At 57.6% G+C, this 20634-nt stretch overlaps 1 protein-coding gene across 1 annotated transcript in view; it reads right to left on the bottom strand.

The window, feature by feature from the left end:
• The window catches only part of ARPP21 (cAMP regulated phosphoprotein 21), an 84763-nt gene that overhangs the window by 39579 nt on the left and 24550 nt on the right, over nt 1-20634 (bottom strand). The window contains exons 9-14 of the mRNA XM_044656754.1: nt 15728-15836; nt 13815-13916; nt 10136-10173; nt 9198-9257; nt 6997-7253; nt 1449-1664 (exon numbers count right to left, since the gene is read on the bottom strand). Of these exons, the coding sequence (XP_044512689.1) occupies nt 1449-1664; nt 6997-7253; nt 9198-9257; nt 10136-10173; nt 13815-13916; nt 15728-15836 (782 nt within the window). The remainder of the gene's footprint in view (nt 1-1448; nt 1665-6996; nt 7254-9197; nt 9258-10135; nt 10174-13814; nt 13917-15727; nt 15837-20634) is intronic.

Here is a 20634-nt window from a genome sequence, read left to right as displayed (position 1 = left end):
GAGAGAGAGAGAGAGAGAGAGAGAGAAAGAGAGGGAGGGGGAGAGAGAAGGAGAGAGAGAGGAAGAGGGAATAGAGATAGGGAGAGGGAGAGAGAAGAGAGAGAGAGAGAGAATTAGAGAAAAGAATGAGACAGAAAGAGACAGAGGAAGAGAATGAGAGACAGAAAGAGAATGAAAGCAAGACAGAAAAAGAAAGAGATGAGAAAGAGAAAGAGAGAAAGGGTGGTGAATTCAAATTTTAGAGGCGGTAGACAGCAATACAACTTGACTTCTTACTCATGAGGAATGTGCATGACATTTGATTTCTTGGCCTCAGTTTCTTTTTCTGTACAATCTGAGGATTTGACAAGTCAGCTCCCAGGGGGTCTCCCAGCTCTAAATAGATGATGCCCGACTAATTTAAATGATTTGGTTCCAACATGCCCTAGGCCTGCCCCCTTCCCAATCTGTTCACGGGGAAAGGACCAAGTGCCTCCTTCATGATATTGAGTCCTGTGTTTACTGGACTTGCCCCAGATCAATAAAACTGGAAACTCTTGGTAGGAGTTAGAGGGGATCCTGCGTTCTCTCAGAGCAGCATCACCCGAATCAGTAATTCCTCTGCTGAAACCCCTGCCTCCAGCCTCTGCTTACAGACTGTCAGTGATGGGGCCCTTATGACAAAAACTGAGTCTAACTCTTCTTGTTCATGACATCTCTTCAAAGGTTTGACAGCTGTGAGTGTCATTCTCCCCTCCCCCCCCCCCCAAGTCTTCCCTTTCCAAGACAAAAAGTAGAGAAAGTCCAAATGGATCTGCCAGAAATAACCCATTGTCATGCATTTGCTTCCAGGTTTTGCATATTCATGAGGCAGATCATTTAAATAACCCTCGGGCTCTTTCTCAGCTAAGCTAAACTCCAAATGCGAGCTCTGTAGGGATTTTCCTCCAAAGCTCCTAAGAATCAGAAATTCGGTGGCTGATGGCAATGGCCAGCCTCGGGACCCTGGGAAAGGCCCTACTCTGAAGGCGCTGCCCTCGAATGTCTTCCTTCTGACTTCTTTGGACCTCTACATCTCTCAAAAGAGGGCATGTGCTGCCCTCCATCTCATACAGATTCAACAGCCTGAGAGAAGAGAGCACGCCTCTATCCCTCTGCCTCTATCCCTCTGCCTCTATCTCTCTGCCTCTATCCCTCTGCCTCTATCTCTCTCCGTCTGTCCAACGGAATTCAACTGAAATCATTGACCCCAGTGGGCAGGGAGGGAGCCACCAGTCACGGGGGAAGTAGATCCAAAAAGGAGCTACTTGTTTCCCATCGATCTCTGCTCTCTGGAGACCGTAGACATCTGCTTGGGAGGCCTGCACGTCCCCAGCTGCCCCCCCCAGTATTTCTTCCAGGTTCAGAAGGGCTCTTGGGATGGCCAAGGATGGGCTTGAACTTCTTCTCAGACCAACAAGTCTACTCACCTGTGTGGGGGTTGAGCAGGATGCTGCCTGGAGGGATGCCCGTAGCTTCAAGTGGGAGCAGGATGTAGCTGGGGTTGCCAGGGGCCGTCTGGCCACTCAGTCCATTCTCAGAATAGGTCCCACCGCCTGAAGATGGGCCGGATGCTCCAGGGACGAGAGGCTGATGAGCTCGTGACAAGGAACCTGAGGAGCCGGCACTACTGGAAGACTCAGAGCCTGAAATGGGCAGACACAGATGTGTGTGGGACGTGTGTCCCACGTGTGTCCCACGTGCATGACATGCATCGAGAAGACACAGGTAAGACACTCTGAGGTTCTCCAAGGCCTCCCCCAGAAAAGCCAACACTGGGGCTTTGGGAAGTGTCTCCTAGGGGGTAGGGAGAAACTAGAGGCAGCAAGGAGAAGCCACGAGCCCAGCCCCAGGCACCTTCTCTGTTGCTCTGAGATGACAGTGGGGCTGGCAAGTCTCTCTTGGGGGCCTCCAGCCTCAAAGGAGCGCCTAAAACACCCTGAACGCGTTTGGGGTTCTCCGGAGAGCTTTCTGTGAAGCAATTCACACTTGGCAAGAACTGGCTAGTTTAAGAGCAAGGGGGGCAATGGGAGAGGAAGGCCCCCCCCCCCCCCCCCCCGGCCAATGATTTCTGGCATCCATCCAGGGGGGTCTTTCAAATGAGTGAGTTTTCTAGAATGAGGGGCCTCTACATAGCAAGGCAAGGAGCTGCTAACCAAGGTGCTGACCAGTTGGGCCCCCATCAGTCAAGTCAGCAAGACTGCTGGGCAAGAAATGGCGCCTTCGTGGCTCTCCTTCCTAGGAGCAGTGCATCCACGCCTGGCAGCCAGGAATCTCAGGGATTCTTTTACCTGGATTCCAGCTTCCTGAAATCATGGGCCTCGGCTCGCTGCCCATTTCAGTTGGAGAACCATCTAATGGCCACGTTTTCATACACTTTGTCATCCTGGGCAGCGGATTTCAAGCATTTCGACCCAGGACTGTGTGGGGTGGGCCTGGCTCCAGCAGGCCACTGCTCAGAGGGACCACTACAAACGGGAGTGACACTGGCAAGGTGGCCGTCATTCCAGCGATTCAAGCTAAATAAGGATTCCTGCCAGGAGCGCATGGGAGGAGCGAGGGCCAAGGCTGGGGCCGGAGGCCATCATTGTCTCCTTGGCTTCCTCCACTGACGGCGCGCCTGCTGACAAACCAAGGCTGCAAGCGAGCCTTCCGAGGGCAGGCACACGGGACCTAGGCTGGAAGGAGATTCCCAGGAGCCGGCCGGCCAGTGGACGCGGAGGTTCATGCAGGGGACCCCTGGGGGGCTCTGGAGGGATTCTGGGCCTCTCTCAAGCAGTGCTGCTTGGCGGGCTCGGAGCACGAGTGGGAATGGGGCAGTGTCGGCCATTGCCATGAAGTCAGACCTCATATTAAAATTTTAGCTCCAGGATCCAAAGAGCAATTGCAGCTGGGGATGATGTCATGAGTGGCAGGCCTTTCGCCCCAGAGGATTGTTCAATTATTAACCCCGGACAATTGATTTCTATCTTTAATAATGCATTTCTCAGGGCCCATTAAAGCTCGGAGTAGGGCAACTAATGTTATTTTCCAGATCCACAGAAGGGGCTGTTCCTGAAAGGAGAGACATTGTTTAAATCAGTGACAGGAATACGATAGCTATTACAGTGGGGGAGGTCCTTCCACTGCCTGGTTTGGGGTCCCTCTCACTGTTCTCTCCATCAACATGTTCCCAGTTGCTCTTGTTTGTCCACAACCCTGTCATGATTTCATTAAGTCCCAGCACATTTTGGAGCCCTGAACCCAGAGTCAGGAAGATCTGAGTTCAAGCATGGCCTCAGTGAGGCCTATAAAAATGATTTAACTAGAGGGAAAGCACTTTACAGGGATTCCAGCTATATCAAAATCCTGCAGACAGCCAAAAAACTTTAAAGTTCCATCATATAACCCAGAGCCATTGTTACTCAATCATCTGAAGTCTCAACTAGTGAGCTTTGTGACCCTAGGCAAGTCACTTCACCTCTATCTGCCTCAGTTTCCTCATCTGTAAAATGAGGATAATAACGATAGCACCTCTCTGGGGGGGGGGGGGTTGTGAGGATTAAACAAGATCCCATTTGTAAAGCTCTTTGCAAACCTTGACCCTTTGCCTATTTAATGGTCAGCTCTTAGCACTGCCATTATTGTCCTCCTAGACTTGCCTTAGCCATTACTATTCTGTGCCACTTTCTCTCTGGCAATTCGTTGCCCCACCTGTAAGATGAGGGGATTGAAGGAAACAGGCTTGAAAGTCCCTTCCAGCTCTGACAGCAAGAGTAGCTCCCGGATGGTTTGGACCTGGCCTAGTCTTTTAAGAACGTAGAGAGAGCAGGAGCATTCCCACCTACTAAGCTCCCTGGGGAAGCCAAGGCAGCTTTCCAGAGAGGCATTCTGTGTTTGGGTCCTGAGTGCCCAGCGAGGACCAGGTGAACTGGAAATGACAAGCGCCTGAGGTGAAGGGGATCCATTTGTCTTAGAACTGGCGACTGAGAAGAGGAAAGCTGGGCAAAGGGCATCGTGTAATCTAGATGTCAGAGGGTTCAAAGGAAGGAGGAGGAGCACTCCATGGTGGGAAACTCTTATGAACAGAATTCTAGAGTTGCAAAACAAAGACACTTTCCACATGGAAACAAGATGGCAACTAAACAGACTGATGTGGACACACAGGGAACTCTCTAACTCAACCCAATCTTCCAAAAAGAAAATGGAATGATGACAGGAAAGTGAGCGAATATGAACGCATGGTATGGCCCTGTAGGGGCTATGACAGGATCACTTAAGCTCGTGGTGCATTCCAAAAACAAGGAAAGGCCTGTTTTCAGGTGTGCTGGGGCAAGGGAAGGTCCAAAGAAGGCAAAGGCCAATGCTTCAATATAGAGGGTGGGAATAACTGATCACAGTGAGGAGGGACGATGACCCTTCATTTTTCTTCTGTCTTCTCTGCCAAAGGCATAAACTTCTGAACGAAAGGATGGAATGAAAATTGGGTAACGAGGTCATAAGGCCCAGCCCAAGTGAAGAGAGCAAGAAAGAACTCCTTTCTCTTAGTAAGTTCCAGGCGCCAGGCCTAAACGAGTTAAAATCTGGTTGACAAAACTGCCGGGAAGGTGTGATTTCTAAGCCGTGCTCAGGGATTCTGAAGGCCAGACTCATGGAAAGTCCCAAGGCCTCGCTTCCGCAGCTAGCCAGTGTCTCAGGCAGGATTTGTCTCTGTGGCGCTGAGCCATCCATTCCTCGTCCATACTACTGTCCCTCGAGGGCGGCCAATGGCAGCATCCGAGAGGCAGGTTGTTAGAAGGAACAGCAAAGCTACTGACCAATAGGCCGCCTTTTTACATCTAAAAACAATAAAAACATCTTCACCCCCCCTGGATCCCCCCAAGGCGATGTTGCATGGAAGCACCAGGAGAGAAAAGGCAGCATTTCACAGACGATGCCCCAGAGCGGGTTTGGCTTCAGTGACATACGAGTGACCAAAGTCTAGGCAAAGAGGTTTCTCGTGCTTGTTGGTCATTCAAGAGCCAAACGGAAGAGGAGGCGGCAGGGCTGGCTGACGAGCTGGACTGCCGGAGAGGTGTTCGAGTCAGAGCCACGCAGATCTATCGCTCTCCTGAAGCATCAGGACCAGAAGGGGCCGCGGTCACAGGGCCAACTCCATTCCCCGGTTCAGTAGGAGGCTCGCCGGGACACGAGCAGAGCTCCTGACCCGGCCGGGCACGGGCCCTCGTGTCCAAGAAGGTGGTCTGGGATAGGCTCTGCTCTGGGGCACTTGGCGCCGCCCGAGCCACGGAAATGGGAGAATCTCCGCAGTCTGCGGTCACCTCGTCCTGCCCCTTCGGGCACCCCCAAGAGCATCGGAAGAAGGCCGAAGGATCCCTTGGCGAGGACCATCCCGTTAGAGCCGCTTGTTTCTGGCCCGATCCAAGGTGCTCACAGAGGCCCTTCCAGGGCCCAGTCGCCCTCCTTTGCTTGGGTTCTGTTGCCAGCAGGAAGGGCAACGTCCTATGGCTGACCCATGGTGGCCACGAGCAGATGTTCCGGAACCAACGGGAGACTTTCCCAAGGTGTCCGCATGGCCTGTGACCCCCAAGGTTGGCCCTCAGCACGTCTGAAGGGGGGGCCTAGGTCTAGGAGGGGGGCTCCGGGTGCAGGCGAGGAGAGGGTGAAAGCTTCCCTGAGTTCAGGAAAGACAGCACAGCTTTGACACGGCTCAAGAGCCATCGTCAACTCCCGTCAGCAAAGATCTCTTGGTGAAAGGGCATTGGGGGTGAAGTGACTTGCCCAGGGTCACCCAGCTAGGGAGGGCCCGAGGTCACATTGGAACCCAGGACCTCCCATCTCTAGGCCAGACTCTCCATCCAGCGAGCCCCCGGCTGCCCGGGACAATGAAAAGTCCTCTCTGAAGGCTGGGAAGAAGCAGGCAGAGAAGAGAAGCAGGAAGCCAAGATGGCGCCAGGGTCATGGAGGGCTCTTCAGAACTCTGCTGGGGTCACACAGGCCCAGAGGCCATCGGTGAGGGCTGGTCGGGGCGCAGGGAACTAGCCCGGGAGGGCTAGAGGGGCGAGTACTCCGGCAGAAGTCAGACCCGTCAGACCCTGCCCGTGCCGGGGGGAAGCCCTGGGAAAGGAAGGGCTGCCTTGGGCCGGGCTCAAGCTGGCGTGGGAGCTTCAGAGTGGGCCTGGGCCCGCGGGGCTACCCATGGTCCTGGGAGTTTATGGAGATGGCCTCGGCCCCACCTAGTGCGCCCCGCCCCGCCCCCATCCTCCTAAGGAAGCAGCTCGGAATTTGGGTAAGGGATCCTCAGGGACAGAGCGGCGCTCACACACGTGTGCACACGCTCACACACGTGTGCATACACACAGACACACGCGCTTTCAGATTCCCCAAGTAAACCTCAGGGAAAAGAGTAAAAGCAGTCCGTGGCCCCTCCCCGCCCCCCCCCCAGAGAAGCCCGCTTCGGGAGAAAGACGTGAGTCTTCCGGGGCCCTCCAGGGCGGCAGGGAGCCCAGCCCCACGGAGGAGGCTCAGCCCCGGGAGCCCCCTGAAGCAGGCGCACTCCGGCGGGAAGAGGGCGGGAATTTGGCTTCGGAGGAGGCGCTCACACTTAGAAACGCGCCTCCCTTGGCCTGCACGTGGCCGAGCCTGTGCACGTGCCCTGGGGGGAGGGAAGGCTGCTGGGGGGGGGGCACCGTTTAAGGGCATTCGCGCAGGTGACAGCAGCTCCCCCACCGCTCCTCAGCCCTGCCTGGGGCTTCCCGGAGGGGCTTCGGCTGGGCTCCGAGGGAGGAAAGAGGCCGGAGAGGACTGCGAGAGCCCGCCTGGCCCCCAGCCCCAGAGCTCGGCTGCTCCGTTTCCTCTCCTTCCCCCGCCCAGGGGGGACCCTGGCTCCACCCTTCCACGCCTATCTGTGAGGAAAAGAAAAGGGGGACCTCTAAGGCCCCACCCCAGGCCTAGCCTGGGCCGCTGAAGGAACCCCCACCCCCGCCCCGCCCCGCCTACCTGCTTTGGACAGTCTGCCAGTGGCGCTCCTGGAGCTGGCCGCGCTGTCGGCCCTGCTCAGCACCGTGATGCCCCCGAAGCTGGCCGTCTTGGTGATGGCGGGCTTGAGGTTGCGGCTCGAGCTGTCCGAGTCGGTGCTGCTCCACGGCCTCTGGCACTCGGGCCACCTCAGCTCGTTGTCCGTGCTGCTCTGGCGGCTGCCCGACGTCCTCCCGGAGCCGGAGCCGGAGCCGGAGCCGGAGCCGTCGCGATTCCCCCTGGAGCCCCGGCGCGGAGGGGCCACGAGAGACAGCGTGAGGACTTGGGCAGCGGGGGAGGGGGAGGGGGAGGGCCCGCCTGAGCTCCCCCCCCCCGAAAACAGCGGCGCGAGCGCACCCGCATACACGTGGACACCTACAAGTGTGCGCACACGCACCTACACACGTACACGTACACACACGCACACGCACCCCCCCTCCCCGAGCTGAAAATGTGAAGATGGTCCCAGGCACGAGACAGGTGACGGACACCTCACAGGACAAAGCCCACCCCTGCGCTCCCTTCCTAGAGCCGGCCGGCCCTCGTTCTCCCCTCCCTCCCCTGACGCCAGCCTTGACGGGCTCTCGGGGGTCCCAGGCCTCCTTGGCTCCTGGGGGGGGGGCGGCGACGTCCCACAGTCCAAGGAAACCAAGAGGGAAACGTCTCTCTGTGGGCAGAGCCCAGGCAGGGGCCGGGCCATGTGGCTCACCGCCTGGTGTCTTCTCCTCTGGCTCTTTCCCAGTGAGGGCTGCGTGGGAGGCCCACTAAAGGCCAAGCCCGGAGAGCCCAGGAGAGCCCCTTGCGGGGCACCATGGAAGCGGCCACCATTGTTCCTGTCCAAAGCCAGCCGGGACACTGCCCGAGTCCACCCATGGCCCAGCAGGCTTCCCTTCAGCTTGAAGGCTCCAGCCAGGGTGGGAGGGAGGCAGGGGACAAAGCTGGGAGCAGCCTTCTCCCAGTCCAGTGCCCCTCGCCAGCCCCCTCGCCATTCCTCCCAGCCTTTCTTGGCCACACCACGCCAAACAGGAGGACCCACAGTCCTCCCCATCTGGCTCCACGCTGTGGCCAGAGCCCTGAGACGGCTCCTGGGCTCTCTCATGCTTAGACTCAGGCTGAGGCCCCAGAGGATAGGAAGCAGCCACTAGGGCTGTGCCTGCCCCTCCCCAGCGCCCCTTCCCTCACTGGCACTGCCCAGATACTCCCCTGGCAGCCCTCCTACTTCCTCCCCGGGGGGTTATGATCTGTGGGCATGGGGCAGCAGGAGCAGCCTAGGGGGCAGGTGTGGACACTGTTGCCCTGGGGAAGCCGGCCTCTGAGCAGGGGAAGGAGCCCCTCTGCCCCCCTCCCCCAGCCCTCGGCTTCCTGGCTCGCCTTGGGCAGATGCCCTTCCGTTGGCGCCGCCTTTGGAGCGAGGCCTGAGGACGGATGTCCGGCCTGTCTCTGGGAATGCCAGCGATCTTCTCTGATGCCCAGGCTCCCTCGGGAGGGCCCAGCCGTGCCAGGGCCTTGAGCCAAAGGCCCATCTGGACCCGGGGGGGTCGGGAGGGACCCAGGCCCAGTGTGCCTTCCTCAAGCCCAGTGTGCAGGCAGAAGACAGAGCGGCTCGTCCCCTAAAGGAACCAGAGGGCATGCCGCGGAGAGGCCGGCTGTTCAAGCGAGGCTCCCCAGGGATGCCCCTGGACACCCACGGGACAGCCGAGGCCTTGGCAAAGCACATCGGGGGGAGGCCGTGACCCCTTTCAGCCGTGGGTACCTCCTCGGCTCCCAGAGGCTCTGCTCAGCTCCAGCCCGCAGCCCGCCTCGGACCAGGCCTTTGGAGCTCCCGGGGCCCCCCCTGGCGTTCGCCTTCAGTGGCTGGAGTGGCTGGTCAGGTCCCACCTGCCTCCTCTGGGCAGAAGGGCGGCACCCAGGCCCCACCATGCAGAGGGCATCGGAGGAAGGAAAAAGGGAAGGCCTTGCCCCGGGCACCAGGCTGTGCCGACCCTGCCCACATCTCCCGGTTCTTCAGGGCAGCCAGGCAGAGCAGATCCCACAAGGGGCACGAAATGGCTTTCCTGACTCAGTTTACCCTGCGGTGAGGAACCAGACGGGCGAGGCTGCTGCCAGCTCGTCCTCCTGCCCTGCTTCCCCCCCTGCTGGCGTCGGAGCCCGGAGCCGGGAAGGAAGGAGGAAGCCGTACCAACCTAAACTGCTGCCTCTTCCTATGGATTTCCTGGCACAGGCTCCCGGCCTCCAAGAGCCCGCTGGAAGAGAAGAAGGACCGGGCTGGAGCGGCGCCGCGGGGAAGGCTGCACACACATGCACGGGCCGATGGCGGGACACACGCGTGTGCATAGCGAGACGTCCGCACACACATGCACCGGGCAGGCAGCTCGGACCCTTTTGTGTCCAGGCTGGGAGGGCCCAGAGACACACGCCTGCCCCGATGATGGTGGTGTGTGCATGCGTGTTTACATGTGTGCATGCGTGTGGGCCTGGGGAGGGTCCAGGAATCCTTCTATTCTCTCCTTCCTGAAGGAAAATGCCTTACAGCCAGGAGGCCTCTCCTCCGTCCTGGGCCCACAGAGGCCCCCTTGCATCGGAGACGCGCTCTTCTCGCCACTGGGGCCAGGCTGGCCATGAGCTCCCCGAGAACTGCTGGAAGGGCCCCGGGCCTGTGGGGGAGCCTCAGACTCCCCCCCGGAAGGGCCCTGGGCCTGTGGGGGAGCCTCAAAACCTCCCAGAGGGGCGGCTGCTTTCCTGGGCTCACTGGCCGATCCGCTGGTTCCCTCCCCCCAGACCTCCTCTCCTTCGACTCCCCAGGCATGGAGTGTGGGCAGGGCTGAGCCCTCCCAGCCAGGACCATCCCTTCTCTCCTGCTGATTGCAGCGGCCATGCGCAGCCCGGAGGACCCAGGACCGGAGCCCGGGGCCCCTTCAGGAAGCCTCTGGGCCAGGGGAGGGGGCCCCTGGGGGACACATCTGATGGGAGAGTGTCCAGGGCCACACGGAAACAAACACACGTATGCATGGGTTTACATACACAGATGGTCTTCATGCGTGTGGCCAGACACATACATGTATGCACACGACACACGGGATGGCACTGCTCTTTAAGCACAGAAAAGGAGCTTCCGCTTTACCTGGTCTCCACCAAAAGGCTTTCCTGGGAGCAAACTGACTGAAAAATAGAAAGCAGGAGAGCGTCAGCGGCTCCGGCCCCCAGAGGCCCCGCCGCCCCCCTCGGAGAGGTGGCGGCCCTCAATCCCGCCAGGCCGTGCCCGGAGAGGAGGGACGCTGCTGGGGAGAGCAGGCCGGACAGCCCCGGCCCGAGCATGCATGAGGGTGCGCATGCCATGCAGCCACGCTGGGACTCCCGAGAAGGCCCCGAGGAGCCGGGACGGGGGCAGCAGAGGATGCTGGGAGACGAGGCCATGCTGGACGGCCTTGCAGGGCCAGGGCGGGCTGGACTCGGCCCCCAGACGGGCCTTGCCTTTCCTCCCTGCCGGCCCGGGGCTGCGCGGAGGAACCCAAAGGCTCCTGGGAAGCCAGGCGGGGAGGGGGGCAAGGCCGGGCCCCCAGCCCGCTCAGAGCCTCAAGGGAACGACCGGAGAGGAGGAACACCGGCCCAGACTCGGGTCTCGGCCTGCTTAAAGGAGCCGCCCCATACCATGGAGCCCATCAGGGTTTTCCTTTCAGTTTGACCCAGATGTTTGCCTCTGGAGGAGGGAGGCCGGAGCCCGGAGCCCGGGTGGGCGGCACCAGCTCTTCGTGCCCCCCCCCCCAAGAGCCAATCCACCCGCTGAAAAGACTCCTTTTCTGGAGTTCCGGTCCTTATCATGATATTTAACCTTCCCCTGAGCGTCAATACTGGTTGGTTCCAGGCGGTAAGGGCTGGGCCAGGGGGGTGAAGGACTTGTCCAGGGTCACCCTGCCAGGACGCGTCTGAGGCCGCCTTGGAGCCCAGGACCCCCTCTCAGGTCCGGCTCCCCCCAGAGGACACCTTTTCACCTGGCAAACAAATCTCTGCAGCCAGCGCTTGAGGCCGCCTCCGGGAGCCCCCCTGCTTCCCCTTGTGCCGTGCCCATCTCCCAAGGCAACGCCATGACAGAAGGGCCCAGAGGCTGCCCTAGCTCCAGCTCCCCCCAAATGGCCCCATCCTGGTGGCACCGGCCCCTTTCCTTAGTCTGAGGACTCGTGGAGGGTGGGCAGAGGCCACGGTCTGGCCGTCCTTCACTGGCACCGAGCCTCACCCACGCACAGGAAGAACTCTTGGTGGGACCGGAGGGAGAGACCCGAGAACCTGTGCCATCCCGGGCACCCTGACCCAGCCAGGAGAGGCCCAATGAGGGTTCTAGAGTAGCCGGAACCCCACGGGAGGCAGAAGAAGAGTCTTCCGTGTCCCAGGTGACAATAGCCTAAAGGCACCCTCCCTCTGTCCAACAAGGGGCCTCTGAGCACCTCTGGGAGGAGGAGGAAGAAGAGGAGGAGGGAAAAGAAGCAGGAGGAAGGCAGCCTCGGTTCTCCAGAGAGAGAATGGGGAGCTTGAGGACCAGCCTGCCCCCTTTTTTGGTGCCTGAGGGCATTAGGGCTTCTAGGCTTCCTGCCCTCCCCAAACAGAAGGCCCAGCCAGAGGGGCAAGTCATGGCGGCCCGCCTACACCTGGCTTCTCTAGCAGGGACACGACTCACCCACCCATGCAGCAAGGGGGGCGGCTGAGCCCCTGGAAGCCAAAAGGCTCAGGAGATGGCAGGGTCTGCCTTGATTGCCTTGCTGGGGAGCGTGTGTCCCCCGGCCTCTTTCTCCTTGGCTGCCCGTTCTGCTTAGGCCGCCTTTGAGGAGCCCAGAGCCTCTCTCCTGCCAGCGCTGTTACAGACAGGAGGCTGAGGCCTGAGTTAGAATGGCTGTGTTACCTTGGGCAAGTCATGGAACTCTTCTTGAAAAAGAGGCTTGACCCAGGGCCACCTAGAGCACCAAGCCCTAAGTAGAAAGAAGTTCACAGACCTTCTAGCATGACTCCCTCACATGACAGATGGAGAAACTGAGGCCCAGAGGGGTCAGGGTCCTTCCCCCAGCCACAAAGATCTGATGGTACATGAGAGGCAGGATTTGAATGCAAGTCTTCTGACTCTAGAGCTGGGGCTCTTCTCCCTGTAATAGGGGCCTCATCAGGCCTCAGTTTCTCTATGTGTCAGTTGAAGGGCTTGTGCCCGCTGGCTCCAGTCCTTCCTGCCTGTCACCCCTGACAGAGGCACTGATGAGCGGTGCTGCCTCCTCCCTGTTCCTTAAAGGCATGCTGTGGGATGTGAGGCGGAGATCCAATCACTTCAGCCTGAGGGTGGCTTCTCCAGACTGGAAGACTCTGGGATGGGTTTGGAGGGGGAGGAGGGGATGCTGCCCTGCCTCTAGCCTGGCCTCCACCTTCTCTGCCTACTGGGGCCACCCCGGAGCTCCCAGGGGCCCAGGTAGCCTAGCCATGGCCCACTTCCCCTCCTTCCCTACCCAGTGGCGCAGTGCTGGCCCAGGACAATCCTTCCTGCACCCACAGGGACCCCTGATGCTGCCACGTGGCCTTAGGCTGAGGCCAATCTCTGCCTCGGGCTCTTTCTTCCCCCCTCCCGTCCCAGGGATTGCAGGGGAGGCCATGAGAAGCGCTGGCAGCAAGAGATCCAACCGCCAATGCGGAGGAGGCTCAGGCACTACCTCTCCTCCCTCTGCCTGACCCCAGGGAGGGTTCCCAGAACCAGGGGAGCCTGGCAGCACCCCCACAGCAGGTCTGGCCAAGGCCCCAGGCCTCTCCCAAACTCCCCAATGGGCAGTGGCCAAGCTGGCCATGGGACAGCCTCGTCTGAAACTTTCCAAAGGGAGAGACAGAAGCCACAAGGCTGACTGCCCGCAGGTGATGCTGTAGGGACCTCTGAGGGCAGGTGCCACCTGGCACTGCACTTGGCTTCAGGGGAGCCAGGAAGGGGGGATGGGCCTATGGAGGCTCAGCAGGAGGCTCCCTGCGCTCTCGGACAGCTTGTCAGAGACTGACCACTAGCCAGGGGGCCTCCTGCCTGCTTTCACCTGCACCTGGAGCCAATCGAAAGCTGGCTTGGAGAAGGTTGGGGGCAATTTGTTGCCGCTGCCGCCATGATTCCAAGCATTGGGGAAGGGCAAGCGCTTGTCAGTCTGAGGCTCTGGCCTCAGTTTCCTAATTCGTAAAAATGAAGGGAATGTACTCTATTCCCTCTAAGAGCTCCCCAGTCACAGATGGATGATCCTAGAGTTCTTCACTCTGTAAGAATTGGAAGAGGTGGGAGCACAGGTTATGTGTGTGCATGCATTATTTTAGAGGCAGGGCTCATGGGTTACTGACGGTTATGTCAGATGTCCAGGGCTCTCTCATTCATTCATTCATTCATTCATTCATTCATTCATTCATTCTCTCTCTCATTGCATCTCTTCTTTCTCTTCCTCCTCTTCTTTTTTTCTCTCTCTGATTCTCTCTCTCTCTCTCTCTCTCTCTCTCTCTCTCACACACACACACACACACACACACACACACACACACAGGCTTTTTCCCTGCAATCACTTCGGATCTGCCGCCCCTTCTCTCGGCCCTGGTCCTCTCTGTGTGGGCCCGCACGGGGCTTGGGGGCCGCCGCCGCGGAGCTGCCCAGTGAGGCTCGTCTCTCCTTTCCCTGAGCTTCTCATCCTCCCCAGCGCAGCCCAGGGAGCCGCTGCGGGCTCGGCCTGTGGCCCTGGCCTGGGGGCAGGGAGCTGTCCAGGCTGAGGGGCGGGACAGAGCGCGGAAGAGGAGACGAAACGGCTACTCACAGCTCGTGCAAATATTCTGTCCCTCACTCTCTGATACTCCTCTTCTCTCTCCTCCATAGACTGGCGGCGTCTCTCCTCTCTAAAGGGATGGACTCGCTTTTGCTGAACGGAGAGAAAAACGAGGACGGTTACAGGAGCCCAGCCGGGCGGGCAGCCCAGCAGAGAAGCAGGACCGGGGACGGGTTGGCCGCTCAGTGCTCTCCCTGCGTCTCTAACGGTCTGCGGGCAGAGGCTGGGCAGCTCCTCGGCTGCGTGCTGGTGGACGTGGGGCTGTTGGGAAGGGCGAGCCCCGCGACGTCGGCCAAGCCTTAGAGGCCCCGGGGCTCAGGGGGCATCGGCCAGAGGAGGCCCCGGGGAAGAAAAGAAGACGGGAGGGAGCCCAGCGGAAGTCCGGAGGGACCACTCGGGGGTGGCTGAAACGGGTGAGGAAACGAGGGGGCCGAGCAGAGGGCCAAAGGCTCTCGAAGCTACTGTTCGGTCGCCTCCCTGAGACCTTGGCGCACTCACAGCTACCTCTGGCAGTGCATCCGCTTGGCACCAGCGCCACCCACGTGGACTGAGGGAGGCTCTACAGAATCCAGCACGATAGCTGCGCTCTTCTGCCCCTTACCTGGGCGCTGTGGCATCCGCCCCAAGAGTTCTCCTCTAATCCTGGCTGCTCTGACTAGGCAACCACCCCGGCTGCTACCCCATTCATTCATTCATTCATTCATTCATTCGTTCATTCATTCATTCATTCGTTCGTTCCTTCATTCATTCGTTCGTTCATTCGTTCGTTTGTTCATTCATTCATTCATTCATTAGTTCATTCGTTCATTCGTTCATTCACTCGTTCGTTCGTTCATTCGTTCGTTCATTCGTTCATTCACTCGTTCGTTCGTTCATTCGTTCGTTCATTCGTTCATTCATTCGTTCGTTCGTTCGTTCGTTCATTCAGCGCACAGTGCTGGAGCGGCCGCTTTGTGTAGGGAGCCAGCCTCCTAGCCAGCATGAACTGAGCCATGATAGGGCTGCGGGCGAAAATAGAGAAAGAAACAGGTGGAAGAGGAGGAGAGAGCCGCTTCTGAGTCACAAGTTCACTGAGTAATCTGGGGTGACGGTGGGCGGACGCGCGGAGGGAGGCGGAGGGAGGTGGGCACCTCTTTCCCCCCTTCTGAAACCGAGTGCCCACATGGGCTGCCAAGCCCGCTGGGAGCGCTGCGGCGGAGGCATGCCAGCGCCTCCTCCCACCGTCACTTGTTCTTTGTTCTTCTTTGCCCCCCCCCCCCCCCCTTCCGCCCGGTCGGGAGTCCCCGCTAGCTGGGTGCCGAGCACGGGCCGCCTCAGCCCCATCCGGGCACAAGCAACACGCAGCAGCAGCAGCAGCAGCAGCAGCAGCAGCAGCGCAGGGTGGGGGGGCCGCTCCAGGTCATGCAAACAAGCCCATAACGGACACCAACGACGAGGACGAGGAGGACGACGACGACAACGGCGACGACGACGGAGGGGGGAGGGAGGCTCGGGTAGGGGCCTGCCTCCTTTGGTGGAGACCTCCGGGAGAAGGTGGGCCAAACCCCCCTGGCCTCAGCGGGACGAGGCTGGCTCTCTCCGGCTCTCCCGGGACCATCGGCTCATTGGGTGCTGAAGGACAGCAGGAGGACCGAGCTGCAGGGGGTGCCATCCCCAGGAGCACGCCGCCCCCCGGGGTGGGGGTGGGGGTGCCCGCCACCTCCCCCGCATGCGCGCCAAGCTCCGCCCATGCAGCCCCACACAGTGCCATTGCCAGCGTCAAGGGGAAGGGCGAGGCCGAGGCGAAGGATGGGGGAGGCCAAGCCCAGCAGCAGGGGTGGGGGTGGGGGGCGGAGGCAGCCACAGAGACAGCAGCAGGAGCACCAGCCAGCCCGCCTAGCCCCGGCACACGCTGGAGGACCAACCTGGTTGTCTTCTTTATCAATACTAGAGTTATCCCGCTTCAAGATAAACCGCTTCTGGCCTTCGTCGCCTTTGTCATCTTTTACATGTTCGCAGAACCTTTGCTCTGGTCTGCCAGCAAAGTAAAACAGAGCCATGAAGACGCGCCTCCCCGGCCCGGCCCGGCCTCCCCACACCCCGCCCCCTGCCAGGGCCTGGCCTGGGCCTTCCGGAGCGATCCGCCCCGGCCTTGGGCTCCCCCGGCAGGAGGAAGCCTCTCAAGCATCCTCCTTCACTCCGGCCATTATTGGGCCCCCCAAGCGGCCCGGCCTGCCCGCTTAATGAGGCCCGCTCCCTGGGCAGGCCGGGAGGACCGGCAGTCAGCTCCAGGCCGACCAACTGCGCCTCGGGCCGGCCTCTCACCAGCTAACTGGGGCCTGGAGGGATTTTCTCTCCAACGGCTGAATAGCCTGGACAAGTGGCCCAGGAGCCCGAGAGAGCCGCTGGCCCCCTGGCTGGGGAGACCCGGAGGGTCTCCTTTGAAGCACCGGCGGCCGCACGCCAGGGGCTTCCCTCCACCGGCCAGCATTCTCCCGGGTGGCTCAGGAGCAAGAAGCTCCTTCTGCCGCGGGTGGTGAGCCGCCAACCCCTGGGGGTGGCATCACTGCCCCCCCCTCTGAACACACAGGGGAATAGTCTCTGCCGACGCCGGCTCCCCGGGGCTTCCCCGCCGAGCCTCCCGCTGAGCCCAAGGGTAGGAGAGGCCCACCAGCCCCTGTTCCCCATGGGTGCCCGGCCCAGCCCCACCGCAACAAAGTCTGCTCCGAATCCGGCGGGCCCAGGAAGGAAGCCCCGCCCACTCCTTGGATTGGCTCCAATCCAATGAAGACCTTCACTTCGGCCTCCTGGGACACCGCCTTCCCGGTGCCCCCAGGAGATCAGCGCCCCAAAGGGCCCCAAATGAAGTGAGATGTGGGCGGCAGCGGGTGAGGTCACCACGGCAAACGCAATCCGACACCCTCCCGGCCAAGTGGGGACGGTTTCACCCATTGTAGCGGGATCTCCTGGCACCTAGCTCGGAAGCGGGCACAGAGTAGGTGCTCAACGAGTGCCGACTGAGGGACTGACAGCATAAATGGACGAGCAGGCAAACGTCAGTCCACATTCGCAGGTGCTTATGGGCCTCTCGTGCCCAAAGCCTTCTCGGATCTCTCCCTGGCCCTCTGGAAATCACTCGCTTGGGTCACTCGTCTTTATGGGCCATGTCTGCTACGAGTGTGTCTTGGGACTGCCAGGAGAACCTCTCTGTCTCTCTCTCTGTCTCTCTCTCTGTCTCTCTGTCTCTCTCTCTCTGTCTCTCTTTGTCTCTGTCTCTCTCTCCGAATCTGGCCTTCTCTAACTTGGCGAGTTCTCCATTCATGAAACCCGGAGCTCTTCTCTCCATGGGCCTGTGGGACGATGACGTCTTCATCCTGCCTCATTCTTCCTGTCCTGCTGCCGTTGGGGTGAGTCACAGTCTCCTCGTGGGAGGGTGAACAACTCCTCTGAAGAGCAGCCCCTTCAGCTACGTGCCCAGGGTCAGAGCAGCTTCCTCCATGCATGGGGACCTTCCTTCTTCCCAAGGCAGCCTCAGTTTACCTGTCAATCCCACACAAGAGTCGACAGGTGATCCACTGATCATCTTCCTTCTTCCAAGAGAAAGCATTGAACCTGGCCGGCCACCTCCGCTTCTCTCCCCTGGTTGTTCTGCTCCATCTGGAGCCTCCCCTAGTTATTGACTCGCAGGAAGCCTCCTCAGCTCTTGACAGCCACTCTCATGCCTTTCTCCACGACCTTCCACCGTCCCTCGGTATCTCCCCCACCCCCCCCCTCGCCCCGGGAGGCTCAGGGGACATTTCCACAGCACACAAGCATTGCCATGATGCTTTCCATCCACCAAACATGCAGATCCTTCATCTGCTCCCTGTTTCTGGGCAGCTCATCCTCCTCATGCTTCTGCTGCCTTCGCCCCCTCCTCCTTCCCTGTTCCCCATTGCCTCCCGAATTCCCCGGGAACCCTAGAACACCTAGAACTGGATGGATGAAGCTCATGCTTCTTGGCTTCCTTGCTGTGTTCCGTGTGTTCTCTTCCTCTTCCCCCCTCCTCCGCTCTGCTCGGATCCTTTTCTCCTTTCATTTGTTCGAGTCTTTCTCCATCCCCCTCCCTATGCAAAGGGTACAGTGACCAGGGACGCCCGTCCCCTGCCTCTCCCACGTGCCCCTCATCAGCGCTGGTCCTTCTAGGATTGACTCCCTCGGGAGACTCTCCTTCCCCTGAACGCAGCGAAGATCTCACAGACGAGCAGTATTGAAAGAGCAACAAGGAAAACGATTGGAGGAGAAAGTCCGAGGCCTGCAAATGCTCGGACGCCTCGGGTCTGCCGCAGTAAACTAGGGTTTTTAGGTCAAAGTATGCCTCGCTTTGGGGCAGCTGGGCCTCAGTGGTCTAGAGCATTGGGCCTGGAGTCAGGAAGATACCAGTTCAAATCCAGCCTCAGACACTTCCTAGCTATGCCTACCTGGGCAGATACTTTTGTATGCCTAGGAGGCAACTAGGTAGCTCAGTGCTGGGCCTGAGTTCAAATCTGACCTCGGATACTTCCTAGCTCTGTGACCCTGGACAAGTCACTTAACCTCTGATTGCCTGGAAAAAAAAAAGATATCCTGAAGAAGGAAATGCTCCAGTATCTTCGCCAAGGAACCTCATGGGTAGCGATAGTCCATGGGGTCACAAAGTGTCTGAACAACACGATGACTCACTACACAGCAGATATGTTCCTAACTGGTTATCTGTGTGCATAGAATCGCTAAACAGAAGGCCATTTCAAATTACATGGTAGTATAGCTAATGGACAGGGCATGGCACTTGTAATCACGAAAGCTTGGGCTCAAATCTCATTTCTGATACTTATGAGGTGTATGACCCTAGATATGTCATTCATCCTCTGTACCTCCGGTTTCTTACATGTCAAAGTAAACAACTGAAAAAGTAATCATTGTTTATGGACGGGCTGAGCAAATACAATCAAAATCACACTCCTGCCTAAACTAATTCACCTATTCAGTATCGTACTAACCAAACTACCAAAAAATTCTTTCTTAGAACTTGAAAAATTCATTTGGAAGAACAAGTCCAGAAGAGCAAGGGAATTCATGAAAAAATGGGAAGGAAGGAAGCCTGGCTGAGCCAAATCTCCAAATGTTCCATAAAGTGGTCATCATTAAAATACTTTGATCCTAGCTAAGAAATAGCGCAGTGGATCAATGGACTAGGTTAAGTGACCAACGCACCTTAGCAAATGACCAGAGTTACCTAGTGTTTAATAAATCCAAAGATCCCAAGCTATTGGGGGAAGAACTCACTGTCTGACAAAATTGCTGGGGGAAATGGGAAAGAATATGGCCGAAAATAAGCAAAAACCAGCATCTCCCACCACGCACCAACAGAAAGTCGAAACAGATACTTGATCTAGGAAAAAGGGTGACAAACAATCTAGTTGGACATGGAAGAGTTTACCTGTCAGGTTTTTGGATGGGGGAAGAATTTATGGCCAATAAGACATAGAGAGCAAAACAAAAATGCAATGGATGATTTTGACTATATTAAATTTAAAGATTTCTGTACAAACAACACCAATGCAACCAAAATTAGAAAGGAAGCAACAAATTAGGGAATAAGATTCTAGCAAGTGTCTCTGATAAAGGCCTCTTTTCTCAAATATAGAGAACCGAGTCAAATTTATAATACAAAGCATTCCCCAAATGATAAATGGTCAAATGACATCAACAGGTAGTTCTCCCACAAGGAAGTTCAAATTACCTAAAATCATATAAAAATGTTCCAAATCACTATTGATTAGAGAAATGCAAATTAAAATAGCTCTGAGATACCATCTCACATTTATCAGATTGGTTAATATGACTAAAAAGGACAATGATAAATGTTGGAAGCGATATGGGAAAATTGGAACCCGAATGCACAGTTCACTAATGTTGTGAACTGATCCAAACATTCTCCAACATGGAGAGCAATTCGGAACCAGACCCAAAGGGTCACAAAGCCATGCAGGTCCTTTGACCCAGAGATATCACTAGGGGTCTGTATCCCAAAGAGGTCAGAGACACCAAAATGTTTTTAGCAGCCCTTTTTGTAATGGCAAAGAATTAAAAATTGAGGAGCTGTCCATCGGTTGGGGAATGGCTGAATAAGCTGGAGTTTATGGCTGTAATGGAATGCTATTGCACCATAAGAAATGATGAACAAAAAATGAGTTCAGAAAAACCTGAAAAGACTTCTGTGAACTGATGCAAAGAGAAGTGAGCAGAGCCTGGAGAACAGTGTATCTGGTGACAGAAATGTTGTACGATGATCAACTGTGAAAGACTAAACTATTTTCAGCAAAGCAAGTTCCCAAGATCTCCACAAAGGACTCATGATGAAAAATGCAATCTATAACCAAAGGAGGAACTGTTGGGGTCTGAGTGCAGATCAAAGCATGCCTCTTCCACTCTATTTCCTTCGTGAATTTTTTATTGTATGTGATATGTGTCTTCTGTCATGGCTTGGGGAATAAAGAAATATGTATTGTATGAAAGCACTGGTATAACCTATTATAATCAATAAATCAAATTATTTACTGCCTGGCCAGGAGAAGGGAGGGTGAGAGAGAATCTGAATCTCAAAATGTCAGAAAACAATTGTCAAAAATTGTTTCTACTGGGGCTGCTGGGTAGCTCAGTGGATGGAGAGCCAAGCCTAGAGACGGGAGGTCCTAGGTTCAACTCTGGCCTCAGGCACTTCCTAGCTGTGTGACCCTGGGCAAGTCACTTGACCCCCATTGCCTACCCTTACCACTCTTCTGCCATGGAGCCAATACACAGTATTGACTCC

This window comes from Gracilinanus agilis, chromosome 1 (assembly GCF_016433145.1).
Source record: "Gracilinanus agilis isolate LMUSP501 chromosome 1, AgileGrace, whole genome shotgun sequence".
NCBI lineage: Eukaryota > Metazoa > Chordata > Mammalia > Didelphimorphia > Didelphidae > Gracilinanus > Gracilinanus agilis.
This window is presented reverse-complemented; position numbering and strand designations above follow the sequence as displayed.